Source organism: Embiotoca jacksoni, unplaced genomic scaffold (assembly GCF_022577435.1).
Source record: "Embiotoca jacksoni isolate LCO1_2020_lvr unplaced genomic scaffold, fEmbJac1.0.p SCAF_10, whole genome shotgun sequence".
NCBI classification, from domain to species: Eukaryota; Metazoa; Chordata; class Actinopteri; family Embiotocidae; genus Embiotoca; species Embiotoca jacksoni.
Window position 1 is genome coordinate 1,982,085 of NW_027185230.1, and position 15,669 is coordinate 1,997,753.

The 15,669-nt window shown below is 40.7% G+C and overlaps 1 protein-coding gene across 1 annotated transcript in view; it reads left to right on the forward strand.

Annotated features, from left to right (window-relative positions):
* The window catches only part of LOC138205419 (collagen alpha-2(I) chain), a 110,128-nt gene that overhangs the window by 40,483 nt on the left and 53,976 nt on the right, over nt 1–15,669 (forward strand). The window contains exon 6 of the mRNA XM_069161437.1: nt 14,870–14,912. Within this exon, the coding sequence (XP_069017538.1) occupies nt 14,870–14,912 (43 nt within the window). The remainder of the gene's footprint in view (nt 1–14,869; nt 14,913–15,669) is intronic.

Sequence of the window (15,669 nt, forward strand, 5' to 3'; positions counted from 1 at the left end):
CCTGACCCATCAATAATTAGTTGTTGGATGATCAAATGTTTTTTTGTTTTTTTTGGTCAGTCAGATAATGTCTTGCTGTCAAAAGACCATATTGACCACATTCATCAGTTTTTTTGTTTTCTATTCACGTGAGAATTACACACAGCTGTAACGCTACTTTTTTCATCTTTGTGAACATTTCTGGGGATGCAGCCATCTTGCTCGCACATTTGTTTTCACTTAAGATCCCTCAGTGTTTAATATCATGTTGACAAGGATGGATATTTTAATCTGATCAATACATCCACAATGAGCCTCATTATGCCAAGTTATACATATGGATTTGTTATGACTACACACACAGCAGTTTAATCATGAAGACCAAACAATATATAGTTCTTGAAATTGTAGGATCAGCACGTATTTGAAATGGTAACAAAGATGTCTGCTTAGAAGCAAAGGAGAAGCAAAGCTGGTTTAAATTAAAATTTTTGTGTCTATAGAAAAATTTCTGAAATAATCAGCGAGGATCTGTTTCTCTTTACAGTATGCAGTAGTGTAGCCTACAGCCTGAGGAGCTACTGCAATCCTGAGTGTAAGATAAAAACTAGCAGACCGTGCCGTGCCGTACTGTGCCAGCCAGGCACAGAGTTCCTCCATCCGGATGGCATCAGGATTGTTTAGTGATGATGTAGATCTCACAGATCTCTCCTGCTGTTTTGTGTTGTGTAGACTGTTTGCAGAAACAAGCTGCACCAGATCAGTTTTAAGAGTGAAACCTCCTTCAGCAGGCTTTCTCCATTCACGTGTTTCTGTTTTACATGTTTTATGGTGTCTGAATCTGTCTCCTCTGGCTGCATCTGTTTCTGTGTTGGTCTCCTTGTGTTTCCATGTGTTTGTGTCCCTTTATCTCATAGTTTTACTCTCTGTATCTCTCTGCTTCTCGGTAGTGTCCAAAAATCCTCCAATGAGTCAGCCTGCAGTCAGGTCCATAAGTATTTGGACAGTGACACAATTTTTGTAATTTTGCCTCTGTACTCTACCACAGTAGATTGGAAATGAGACAATCAAGTTGTGATTGAGATGCAGACTCTCAGCTGTAATTCAATGAGTTTAACAAAAATATTGCATTAACTGTTTAGGAATTACAGCCATTTTTGAACACAGTCCCTCCACTTCCTTGCTTGACAAATTAATAATGATACAGGGCAGCAGGGTGGTGCAGTGGTTGCACTGTTGCCTCACAACAAGAATGTCGGGGTTTGAACCTCAGCTGGAACTTGGTCCCAACATTCGCTGGGGTTAGGACCCTATCTAGGGCTCTATCTACTTCAGAATTGATCCCGCTTTTTCTAACAATAAACGCCACTGACCCAGTTCCACTGGCAGTTAAGCATGACCACACTGAAAAACTGCCTTCACCAAGATGATCTGGTAAATTTTGCGTCATGAGTCCTTCCTCTCCAAACTCATTCCCAGGGCGTCAAACAATACAGTTTTGACAAAGCAAAGTCTTATCAGCACTTTCTGTTCTTCAGTGTTACCAGTTTGCATCTTGAAGAAAACACATCTTCAGGTATTTACATTCACGCTGGAATGTCTTGATTGTAGACTTCGAAAAGGAAACACCTACCTCCTCCAGAGCGAACTTGACTTTTCCTCGACCTTGTTTGGTCTGCTGGTCAAACAAAACAAGATGTTGTCCTGGTTGTGAAATTTGTGATGTGCATTTTAAATATCTACAATAATTTATTAAAAGAAGGAATACTAAACAGAATAATGGTTAGTCAAAACAACTGATCACAGCTTTTCATGTTGGATGTCGTAAATTAGTGAGTAGGGGAATTATTTTGGACATAGTCCTTTTTTCCCTGCAGGCTGTTTCTCATTACAACCATACAAACCAGACCTGTGGAGGTACCACTGTCCAATCTCTCTGGCTCTCGTCAGACTCTGCACATCTAAAAAAAGACAAATACAACACCACCACTACATTAACAAGTCCTATTTCTTTTTTTCTAAGGTCGGCTGCTGTTGTCTTTGAAGCGTAACATTTCTGACTGCGGGGCCTCGTTGGGGCTTCCTGACTTTGATGCATGTCCTGTCTGGGGCCTCCATTGACAGGTGCTCTCTTTAGAGACATGGTACTCAACCAGTTAATCTACAGCTCCCTAAATGTGCACTAAGATGTTAAACACAATCGTGGAGGTCAGGGACCTTAGTCAAACATATGATTACGAAGGCAGAACTATGAACTTCAGAGTATGTTGATGGCATCGAACTCTGAAATTGTAGCTGAACTCTCGTTGTTATTTACAGCTCATCGAATGTGAGGATATGCTGCTTTATATATTATTGTGACCTGGATCACATATGTCTTAGACTTTTGGTCAAACAAGACACGTAATATACAGCCAGCGATATGTGACTAATGTGGTTAAACAACTAATTAATTTGGAAATATTATATATAAGACAGTCAAAAATTTGACTGAAGAAAGTTTTGAGTCGCATAAATGCTGTATGTATAACTTTTCTCACGTGTACAGCAGGAATGTTTGTCAGAAACAGAGAGAAAGAACATGACGGAGCCTGTGTTTGATTGTTTTTTCTGCACCGAACGTCACCAAGCGACTGAATCCAGTTTGTCAGACGGCTCTCCGCTTTATAAATAGTTATAGCGCTGCTTACAATTGATCCCTACAGCTACATCTGTCAGTGAGAGGGAGGCAGACAAACACACACACGCCTGTGGTCATAATGTTCCCTGTTCCATATGCTATCACAACTAAATGTTTCCACTGGGGTCTCTGGAGAGGACCCCCTGTCATAAAACATGTTGAACAATAGCTTTTAACTGGCAAACTGGGACAAAAACAAAGAGGGGGAAAGAAAATGATTCATTATTTTGACACGTTTCCATGACTCTGTCAGTCCACCAAGGTTTATATAGGATTTTATCCAAAGTCTGGCAGGAGCTGCTTATGAAATGACTTTACCCAAGGTGAAAGTTAATGTCATTGCATAGTGTAAATGTTGGTAAAGGCTTGTCTCAAGTTTTTTTTCAAAGCAGCTAATTAATGAATTACCCATTAGATCAACCCCATAGTCCTGATGTTAACTTATATAACTGTTGGCTTACTTACACGTGGGGCAAACAGAAAGCAGCTTAACCTACTTTTTGTTGTTTTCTGGCCCTGCTGCTCACTTGGCCAGAGGCTACAGCTGGCAAAAGCCGAGGTCAGAGGTCAAAACCAGGTCATCCAGTTGGGCCATAGACAGAGTGAGATGAACAGGTTCGCCAGCGTTCAACCCCTGACCAAAGACATGAGGACACGAGCTGCTCCTTCCAGGCTATCATTACAGATGTCCTAGCTGAACTCTGCATATTGTTTCACGTGTTTGTCAGGAGAACTCAACCAGTATAAATTGTGCAATGGTGTGTGGATAGAAAGCTTAGAACTGATCCTTAACTATCTTAAAATCAGAGTCTGTGATACATTCCTGTCATGTTCGCATCATCAGCCAGAATCAACATGTTCTCATGCCAGCAAGCGTCACATTTCTTTATCCTTGATCTCAATGCTCCGTACCCACACTTAATTCTGCTCTTGCTCTCTTATAAATGTGGCTCTGTTGAAGGATGACGTTGCTCAACACAGACAGATTTGCTAGGTTTCCTAGCAACAAAGAGAGACAGAAGCAGGTGGATGTGATGATGTAACTCCTCAAGTTATAGACTCAAATATTAAGAAACAGCACCAGTCCATGGCAGTAGATGATATACCCTTGTCAGGTATTTTATTTGTTAAATATGTGTCTCTGACATAATGAGAGAAGTGAATCATTTTAATTTCAATCCCTGTACTTCTCTTGGTTTACATTTTACTAAATTTGCTCCATTAAAGACTCCTCCATTGAAAATCAAGTTTTACCTTGTTAACATGTCCATGAGGTGTTTTTTTATATGGAGACATCAGTGAAATAAGCAGTACCTGCATGGCTGAGTGTTTACACCTTAGAACCACAGTGGCAGTCTGACAGTCTCAAAAACACAGATTCAGACAGCTGGGGTTTTATATGTGACATACCTAAGAAACCAATCCTGTCACCTGTGTTACATATCGTTGAGCTGCAGGTGAAGTTGGACGGAGATAGAGTTGGGGACTATTTGAATATTTATTGGTCTGCAGGTACAAAATGAAGGCAAAGGTGAAGCGTTACATTTGAGCCACTTAAATACACTAAGACCTTTTTTTTTTTTCTTGAAAAAAAGCTCTGAATACGTTATTTTGATGAACAGAGATTCATTTTCAGGTGTTTAATCAATGCCAGGAGAGAAACTTTAAAACTATGAAACAAAAGGTTATTACCATGTGGTAGCCCTCATAATATGTTTACAGTCTTTGTGTTACAGTCACAGCTCCATAAGGATTTAATCAGCCCTTTGTTGGAGATATTTTTAACAGGTCAATACAATCAATTAACTGCCATGGAACACTTTAAGGTCATTTCACAGTGGGAGCTCAACAACCAAACTGTTGCATTGCAGGAAGATGACAGTGCAAAACAACAGAGGGGAGACATTAGGATACAGAACTTTGTATTTTCCCCATGACAGTTTAATGAAGAAAAGACTTAAATTAAAATTAAAATTTAAAGATTAAAACAATCCCCTGCAATCCATCTGGTGGGATTCTGGAGTTAAAGCATGTTTTTGTGAGTTTTATGATGCATCAAAGACTCAGCAAAGGTCACGCAACACTTAAAGCAAACTATTTGCTAAATTAGAACACAAAGGCGATGAAACATGCTTTGTGTTTTGCTGTAAAAACTAAAAAAGGGCATCCGATTGCTTTGCCTTTGTTTTTAAATCAGTTCTGCATACTGTCAAGCTTTTCGTGCATGCACATTACCATTACATTCAGCAGTCATTTTTCTTTTGCTTGGCAAGGTTTATAAATGTTTCCAGTATAAAATAAAGAAATTACAGACAAGCTGGGAGGCTCTCAAATCACTGAGTACCAGAGGAAGTGGGTTGTTAAAAGCAGAGATGCTCGAATAAAAGAGGAGGAGAAGATTAGGGATTAAGAGAGGAAGATGGAAACAGAAAGAAAAGAAGAAATCTGGACCTAGTTGTTTCTTTTTTTGTCACTAAGCAACGCAGAATTATTTTATTACTGAGAAGTCCCAACGTGTTCATACGAATAATTTTCCTCTCCAAAAGTGTAATTTAAAAAGGGTTACCTATGCTCTGAAGATAAATCAGACGTGATTAAATGCTTGGTGATGGAAAGTTGTCACAAGAGTGCTGCATCGGCACATCGCCCTCCAGGAGGACAGGAATCCCTCCTCCACAGGTCACGACTGTTACACTTCAATGAGGATTACGTTTTCATTGCAGACAGCAGAGATCTCTGGAAGCCATTATGTGGCTGGGAGGACAAAGATGTGCCGGGAAGTTGTTTAGAATTAGAAAGAGATCACTGGTTTCCCCCTGCACATCTGCCCCGCAGTTCTAAAGCAGCCACGGAGGCCGTGTTCACCCCGAATCAACCTCCCTCTGCTCTCCTTTATTTATATTGCTGTTTGTGCTCAACCACCTCTCCTTTTGTTCCTCGTAGACATGAGGCAATGCTTCCTGTGACAGCGAGATGCTCTGCTGTTTTTGAGTTTCACTTAGAGGAGGTCTCTTCTCAACACGAGTGCGTAAATCAAGCCAACCTCAGAGAATCTGTGGTAAATATTTCCCTTCAAATGTTCTCTCAAGTGTGGTTGTTTCACTGAATCTGGTTAATGTGGCTCTAATTCCCCCCCAGAGGTTTTTGTTCTTCTTCTTGTGTGCTTGTTCACTCCAAACAAAATCCAACCATGTGTGAAAGCAGTGGGGATTCCCTCACATCATCCTCGCCCCTGTTTTCCTTCATTGTGCTTCCCTTTAGTTAGAAAGAGCAGCTATTCACTCGAGCAGGTTTTCGGCTGCCCGTGATATTGCGGTTTGTGGTTTGTGCCAACAGCTCGCTGCAATCACATGTTCACTCTCAACCTCGGTCTAGTTTGGTTAGTTGAGAGCTGGCAAACACCGTGGATGTTGAGGATTGAATCTGTTTAAACGTTGTGATGCTCGCTCTGACACTTTGAGAGTGAAAGAACAGCTAGAATGAATTTATTATTTACGAGACTTTGGTTTGCCTTGGAATAGAAATTGGACCACATTTGACAACATTACAGTTGTTATTGTCAGTTTCTCTGAGTTCACTCTTTCTGAACAGGCCACCCTGAGGGCTGATAGGCTTGGCCTTAGCCTCTTCATACACCAGATTAGGTGTATAATAAAACAGTACGGTTGGGTGCTGGGTGTGTACCCAGAAGGTGCGTGGGTGTGTCTGCCGGGAGCCGGATCAGCCTCTTGTGCAAAGGGGCTGCCTGTGGGTCCAATGTGAGCAGCGGTGAAGTGCAGACAGACCTTTAGTGTCTCCTGCAGTCATGCTCCACCATATTGGATGGTACCTGCTGCTGGGATGCCTGCTGATGGATTTAAAGGGGTTGCATGTGCAAGGTCAAAGACGGCGAACTGCAAAGGTACTCTCTGTTGGAACTGCACTCACACAGATTTGACCTTTTCTGTTTATTCTTCTTCATTAATGCAAAGTAAAGTGTCTCTGCACAACACTGAGCTGCACCCAGTGTGGCGGTGTTTTAATTGACTTTTACTTGGCTGAGGATGTTTTTTTATGACTGTAAAGCTTAAAGTGCAAGATTTCACCTGATTTGAGTTTTAGTTTGAAATCAACCAACAAAAAACTGCCAGGAAGAAGTTGCTGTCTGCAGGGGTGGAAAACTTTATCAGTGTGAATATTTAAGATGACAAAATATATTGATGGGTTGTTTTAATGGCATGTTATGTATTAACAGCCAAACAAATGTTTTCTCTTTCACCATTCTTTATTCAACCATATAAACCAAATGATGTGATGGTGAATTTTTCCAACAACACAAAATAACAAATGCAACTTTGAAAACAGACTGCTAAATAATACAAAAAAATAAAAAAATAAAAAATTGGAATAAACAACAAATTCATAATCATGCTGTTGCTGCCAAATAAATCTGCTTTGAAGACATTTTGGAGGTTGTTTTAACCGCAAGCTGATGAATACTGTTAGCATAGTGTATGCATAACACATAGCATGAGCTTACGTAACACTGTTTCATAGTGGCTTCTTATTTTTAACCAGCTACAGTACTGTTGATTCTAGCAGACATGGTGAATACTGCCACTAACTCCAGTGGGGTCATCTGGTCTCAAAAGCCTGGGGAAGAACCACAGAATCCTGCACACTCTTAATACTTGTACTTTTCTGACAGTATTTAGTCCCGCAGATCTTAATTAGATCAAATTAATTGAGGGACTTAACTGAATTGGACCCCAATGTGCTGAATTCGTCTGTTCCATTTCAAACACCCCTCTCTCAATTTTTGGTACTCAAAAACTTGCATTATGCAGATGCAGCTCTGTTTTGGGGGCTGTCCAATTTTGGATTTTTGTGCCTAACTAGTGTGAGAAGTGTGTCTGCACCGGCAGGATGGGCGCAGTTCAAGTGGAAGCTAGCTAGAAATTGCAAAACTATTTTATAGCGCAAGAAATGTTAAGGTCTCTCTCTTCCTCCCCTACATACTTTATGATCTTATTGTATATTGCCGGACCACCAGTGGCGAAGGCTTTGATCCCAACTAACGCTGGCATTTTTAACATGGGTGGTCCTGCTGGGAGTAAAATCCCCGACCGTGATGGTGCTAATGCCACACTTGACCTGCGTTACCGAGACACAATAGAGTCACACGCTAAACTTGTGTGCACATGACAATGCAGATGAACACACACACATTACGTAAAGACATTTTAATTCACACACAAGTATGAACCTCCGCGCTGACAGTGATTGTGCCTCGTCCTCGTTGCCTCAGACTCTGCAAGTGTTGGAATTCAAAGGCAGAAACAGACACAGAAATGCAGCCAAGTTTGTGGTGTCTGAGACATAAATAATGGCGGTCTTGATTGTTAGCACTTTTGGATCATGCTTTGCTCTTCTTGTCCTTATTCTTGAAACATCAGAGCATTGTGAACATAAAGTTTTCTGGGCCAAATTGCCTACTGGTGCTTACAAGACCCAGCCAGTCTGAGGGCGTCTGCATACCTGTGTCTCTGTGAGATTTACGGACCTCGCCATCTGATTAGCCCTTTGTAGGAGCAAGTGTTCATTGTCTGTGTGTGTGTGTGTGTGTGTGTGTGTGTGTGTGTGTGTGTGTGTGTGTGTGTGTGTGTGTGTGTGTGTGTGTGTGTGCGTGTGTGTGTTGATGATAGCGCTCTGGCCTGCAGCGCTTTTGTCAAGCTGTGAGGCCTCCATAGATTTATCATCGCTCATAACAGAGGATCTGTCAGCTCCACATGCAGACAGAGTCCTGAGGAGACTTGTGCTGATGGAGGGACACAGTGATTAGCGATAACCATTAATCTAAGCCAGGTGTGCCCTGTCAACATCTGCCTTAACTCTTATTAACTGTGCTATCCTACAAATATTTGTTGAGCGTTGCACGGAAGTTGATCTATGATCTTTCATATCAGTATTGATGAGCAATGCTCATAAATAGTTTTAATGGACCTGATGTAATTGTACAAACTGTCCCAAGAGCACCATGTTATCCCAACGGCATTAACACACGATGATACTGTAACTGAGACAATACTAGAACAAGATAATGTGATGGATTACAAAGATTCAAGTCCTTGCATGTTCGAACAGTAGTTGCCTTGACGGTTGTAAAAGCAGACTACAAAAACAAACGCAATCAGCTGATCACGAGAGTAAACAATGGCCCCAGTCCACTGTGCGTGGCTCTCCGTTACAAAGAGGGAAAAAAGTAACAGAAAAGCCACCAGAAAAGAGGAAAAAAAGTTACGGTCCATTGCCTGACCGTCACTTAAAGAAAACGTTAAAGAAAAAAACAAAAACTCACGAGAGAGAAAAAAGTGTAAAAGTCTTCGAACTAAAACGCACACCGGGAGCTGCTGCAACAGGCTGCAACAGGATGCCACTAGCACGGCGCCATCTTGCCAAAAATCACTTTAGAAAGCGATAGGGAGAGTAAACATTGTCTTCTTGGCACATTATATGAAGGCTCAGAGAGTTACTTGCTGGGATTATTCACCTTTTGTTTGACAGGATAACTACTCAGACGCTTGCTGTGCAACGTCAGCTCCTTAGATATCTTTAAAACTGCTGTCTTTTACACTCGATGATTTATGGAACCCTCAGTGTGGTGTTTGACGTCATGTCCCAAAGATGGACTTCTAACATTGGTTTGATCTCTCATTTGAGACTGCAGAATCATGTAGTGATATTTAAACATCATGTTAATGATGCTGAAAGATTGTTGACATACAGTGCAGGATGTAGAGTAGATGTGTTCCTAAAAACAACCTGTCAGCTGCATTCTCAGTGACCAACCACCTATAGGGAAGTGGGATTGTGAACTGAAGGTTGCCGGTATGACTGGTTCGCCAGTCTAAGGCTATGTTCAGACGGCCAGCCCAAATCCGATTTTTGCCATATCCAGATTGTAGCTGGATAGATTTTTGAAAGTCTGAACAGCAAAAAAACCCAACTTTTTGGGCAATCTGAACACATTTGGAGGTGGTTTGAAATTTTATTCCAATCAGATTTCTGGAGATGCGTCCCAGTCCGGGCAGATCTGATTTCTTGCGTCACTTGCAGCCCGACACATGGTGACAACGTAATTTTTAGAGAGACAGAGTGAGTAGAATCTATGCTACCGCTAGCAGAGCTATCAGAAACTGTTGATTTTCACGCTGTGGAGAAGAACTATAACAACACTCCACGGACAGACGAATAAACTGTCTGCTGCCACTTCCATGCTGGCAGCTTCCATGTTAGGAAGCCGTGTCACTAGCGTAGCAGCGCATACTGTACATTGTTTCCACAGCAACCCATGCCTATAGGTTGGTACTGTCTGGACACACCAAATATGATCTGTTCACATGCAAATGCGGACAATCTGTCCTAGAGATCTGATTTGAGAAAAAAAAAATCAGATTTGCCTGCAGTCTGAACATAGTTTTAGTGGGACTAATAAAAAAAAGCAGCTACCACAATGACCTTTAGTTGCCCTTGAACTACACCTTTAACCCCCAACTGCTCAATGGAGCAGCTCAGTGTTCAACAGATTAGATTGTGAGGTGTACAAGGCAGCTTCCAGTGTGAATGTGTGTAGCTGTCTTAGCTCTCTTTAATAAATAAAGACAAAAACATTCCTCCACAGAGTGACAGCAAAATGCATCATTGTGTATTTTTGTTATTGTCAACAGATTCTTTAAAAAGCCCAAAACCAACAATGCTTCATTACATCAGTACTTTGTGACTTCTTTACCCCTTTACCCTGTTTGTTGCACTCAACTCCAAGCCCACTGGTTCCCCCTGAAGACATAAATCTTTAAAAACAGACCACAAACACGTAGCTTCACATTAATAAAAACAGCCGGGCTCTTTAATTTTTAGTAGACATGATTCAAACAGGAGGGAACAGTGACTTTTGTGGAGTATTTTGAGTGGTGGATTATTACACGATTGATGGTTTGGTCAGTATTTCCAGTAGCAGGATGGTGTATGTGTGAGTGAGTCAAGATAAATGACAGAGCGTGTGTTCATTGTAATGAAAAACATGTTATTGAGTGCAAAACTGACTCATTAATGCATTTTGGGGGAACATTTTAATTTTCTTTTTTTCTTCTTTTCATGGGATTTTGGAAACTTACCTGAACTGGTCGACATGGCTGAAAGGACAGAACCTTAAATCCTGTGGTCAAAGGCTGAAACTGCTGAAATGTACCACAAAGTTCTCTACACTGACTGTCTGCTTTTTAATTTGAGTGTCCAAACTGTGAGTGTGTAAATGGAACTAAAATAGTCCGAAATCTTAATTTAATGTTTACTCTTAAATAAACCATTGCGTGTCCGTAGTTACGAGTAAACATGGGTGATTTTCTGTCAAGCTCTTAATATAAAACACTGATGTATCCATCCCACCACAGGAATTTAGAAACACTCCCATATGACCAGCAATGGTTCATATTTATCCTTAGTTTGTGCCCCCCTCATGTTTTTGTTTTTGTTCTCGTACATTTTCACAGCTATTACAGAGAAAGAAGTGGATTGAAAGGCCCAAAATATATAATATTATATCAGTTTTCACTGAGTTTGTATTTCTTTAGTAAAAAAAAGTGCAGTATTTGACAACTGATGCTTCCCAAAGGACTGAGCAACCTATCAGGGTGCTCCAACTAAAAATGGCCAGGGCTGGCGTTCATATGGATATCTCACAGACTGGAGGGGAGATAAGGTAAGGGGACAGTGTTGACCAGAGGGGATCCAGTGTCAGCTTATCGACCGGGGCTGGTTGCCTGAATGTGGCCCGGGATAAGTGAAAGAGAAAGGGCCTTTGTTTTCAGTCGGGGCACCGTGTTTGGTCTGCTGCCTATATCAGACCTTCACCGGCTGGCTGGGTTTTGTTGCAGATACAGTATTTAAGACGGACTGTTGGCCTAATGTTTCAGATTTGATGAATGAGAGCCAAGTGATTGGATCTGTTTCTGGATAATGTTTGGGAATGTGATTTCTTTCATGCCCCCATGTTGGTGACAGCCGTGACCAGAGGCGTAATGTTTTCAGACAGTCCGTCCGTCCCATTTTTGTGAACGTGATATCTCAGGAACGCCATGAGGGAATTTCTTCAAATTTGGCACAAACATTCACTTGAACTCAAGGATAAGCTGAGCAGATTTTTTTTTTGAATCAAAAGTCAAAGGTTACTGACTTCAAAAACATGTTTATAACAGTATCTCAATAGTTAATACGTTGATTGTGATAGAATTTCACACAAATGTCTAATAGGATAAAATGATAAAGTGATGCCATTCTAAACCCAAAAGGTCAAAGGCCACCTTCACTGTAACATCAACATATTCTGCAAAAACACTTTTCTGGCCACAATTCAACACCATAACTCAGGAACAAGAGGAGACATTTTTAATATGTTTCACAATTGGTTGGATGCTGATTTGGTGACACTAATCGTGGGTGTTCAACTTTAAACTGCTGATTGTGTAGATCTTCTTAGCTGTGTGTGTTAGGCATTCTTATTTTGATCTTCTGTCATGGCTACAACTTTGTTTTCTATTAGAATCAACTTTATTGGCCAAGCATTTGAACACATACAAGGATTTATTCAAAGTCTGGACAGACATGGATGTAAGCTACAACTTGACTGGTTGGCAGGTACAGCGGTGATAATTCTCATTCTGATAATACAAACAGAGCACGCTTAATTGATTTTTTTGCTTGACAAATGCCTGTAACCAAAAAGGAAACCTGAGATCCCCTCCCTGTAATAATCATACTAATTCATTAAATATGTCTGGCACCATGTAATTACTCATATTTGATACTGTCCCTTTCCTCCAGCTCTCTATTTTCTGCCGATGGCAACTTTTCATTAGATCACATATTTATTATAAAGGTCAAAATATGCAATAGGGTTCACAAACCTCATTAAATATTTAATTTTGTTTGCAAATTGGCTAAAAATTATGCTCCCCTGTCCCTGTATGTCCAATTTCTACCCCTGTGTACCCCATGCTAACAAACTTAACCAAGATGATTTAAACTTCTGAAGTTCTTCTTCTGAAAGAGAAATGGGGAAAAAATGACTTAACAAAAACAGAAACTGTGCACCAAAACCATCCGACACAAGACACATTTTTACCCATAGGCCGTCACTCTGTTAAACAATTAACACCGGACATGTAGTGGCACCGTTACACCGTCTCCATTTCCACTTTGCACAGGTGCAACATTATTTAGCTATATATATGTCTTTTGCTGTACATATGTCTATTTATGTGTGTTCCTGTGCATGTACATTGTGAGCAAGTTACAACAACAATTCCTTGTATGTGTAAACATGTTTGGCCAATAAAGCAGATTCTGATTCTGATTCATAAAGGACACTTTCAGGTCCAGTGTAAATGTACAGCTCCATACTTCCCTCTGCCTGTCCTCCTGCTCTCCATATGCCTCTCAGCTTCACTTTAGCGTTCTCCATTTCAGCCCCTTTGGGTCATCAAACTAAATTTATAACCCTTTGGTCCCTTCCCCTGAAAGGCCTCTCTCATGAGGCCACCGTTCCCTGAGGCCCAACATTTTGGTTCATGTGTTGTGTGCAAGTGTGTGTGTGCAACATGATCCGCAAAGGGAAAATGCTTTGTGTTGTTAATTTTTAAATGTTTGCGCTGTCACCTCTGGATACCACAGAAACGGCTGTGTTTTTTGGGGGGAAGAAAGAAGCCAGAAAGCAGCTGAGACTTCATGAGAATCATTAATAATGAGTTTACATCCTGACAGCTGACCAAACTGATTTACAGTTAGAAAAATTACAGAGCAGAAGATTAATCTGCAAAGACAGAAGCTGTTAAAAAAAAAAAAAAAAAAGGGACAGCCCGTTCTTGTCAAGATTGATGTTAAACCTGTGAAAGATTGGCTGATCTCGTCTGACGTTACGGTGAGCGTATTGCGTCACTTCCTGTCTACAAACATTGTGACTAGTGTTACTTCTCTCTGCTATTTCAGCTTCTTTTCCTGAATTCTACGTATCTCAACTCTCTCCACACTTCTTCTAATCTCAAGTTAAAACTCACGCTTGCTCTTCTTGAGCAATTCTACTGTTAAATCTTTGACCAACGTTCACTTAACTTGGCGTTTTGGTACTGCTAGCTTAGCAGTTAGCAAGGGCTTCCCTCTCTCCTTCCACCTCTTCTTGTTTTTCCTGCTCGGTGTGTGACATGTTTAGTTACGACCCTAATAATGGACTACACAGCATGTGGGAATAAATCCCACTACAGTAGATGTCTGTCACATAATGCCGTGGCCAAGTTTAAGGAAGCAGTTACATGTTTATCCTCTTCGATGCCGTGTGTTAAAGCAGTGGAAGACATCTACGTTGATCTTAGTCCCACACAAGTGGATCATCTGGTAGAAAACACTGCAGTATCTCTGCTACAACTCTAGATGATGTCGCCCCTCTGAAGAAGAGAGTAATGAACCAGAGGAAGTTGTCTCCATGGTACAACTCAGAACTACGCTCTGCTAGGCAGCGACTAGAAAGATGGAAAGGAAATGGCGTTCCACTAATTTAGAAGAATTTCACCTGCCTGGAAGGATAGTCTAATATTATATAAGAAAGCTCTTCGTAAGGCCAGGACTTTATATTGTTCATCATTAATAGAGGACAACAAGAACAACCCCAGGTTTCTTTTCAGCACTGTAGCAGGCTGACAAAGAGTCACAGTTCTGTTGAGCCCTCTATTCCTTCAGCTCTCAGCAGTAATGACTTCATCAACTTCTTTACCAATAAAATTCTTACTATTAGGGAGAGAATCGGGCCGACCCTTCCTGCCACCATCACTGATGTGATGTTAAGCACAGCAGCCCTGAAAGCAACTGTAGGACCAGATGTAAACTTGGAACGTTTCTCTCCTGTTGAGCTCTCCGAGTTAACTATAATTATTTCTTCATCTGGATCCTCTAGCTGTCTGTTAGATCTCATCCCAACTCAACTTTTAAAGGAAGTCTTCCCTTTAATTAATACTTCCATATTAGATCAGATCAACCTATCTATTGTAACCGACTATGTCCCGCAGGCTTTTAAAGTGGCTGTAATTAAACCTTTACTTAAAAAGCTGACTCTTGATCCAGCTGTTTTAGGAAACTACAGACCAATTTCCAACCTGACGTTTATTTCTAAAATCCTTGAAAAAGTTGTTGCAAATCAACTTTGTGATCATTTACAAAGGAATGATCTGTTTGAAGATTTTCAGTCAGGCTTTAGAGTTCATCATAGCACAGAAACAGCTCTGGTGAAAGTTACTAACGATCTTTTATTAGCCTCAGATAATAGACTTGTCTCTGTACTTGTTCTTCTGGACCTCAGCGCTGCTTTTGATACGATTGACCATACGATCTTATTACAGAGATTAGAAGACGTTACGAGGAGTAAAGGAACTGCATTAGACTGGTTCAAATCCTACTTATCAGATAGATTCCAGTTTGTTCATATCAACAATGAGTCTTCCAGACAAACAAGAGTTAGTTTTGGAGTTCCACAAGGCTCAGTGTTAGGCCCAATACTTTTTACTTTGTACATGCTTCCATTAGGAGATGTCATCAGGAAGCACTGCATAAACTTCCATTGTTATGCAGATGACACTCAGCTATATATTTCTATAAAACCAGATGAAACTAATCAATTAGTAAAACTTGAAGCCTGTCTAAAAGACATAAAGGCCTGGATGACCAAAAACTTCCTGCTTCTAAATTCAGACAAAACGGAAGTTATTGTACTTGGTCCTAAACACCTCAGAAACTCTTTCTGTAATCACTTAGTTACTCTGGATGACGTTGTCTTGGCCTCCAGCAAAACTGTGAGGAACCTTGGAGTCATCTTTGATGAGAATTTGTCCTTTAGCCACCATATAAAGCAAATCTCCAGAACTGCCTTCTTTCATCTACGTAATATTAATAAAATCAGGAAAATCCTTCCTCAGCGTGACGCAGAAAAA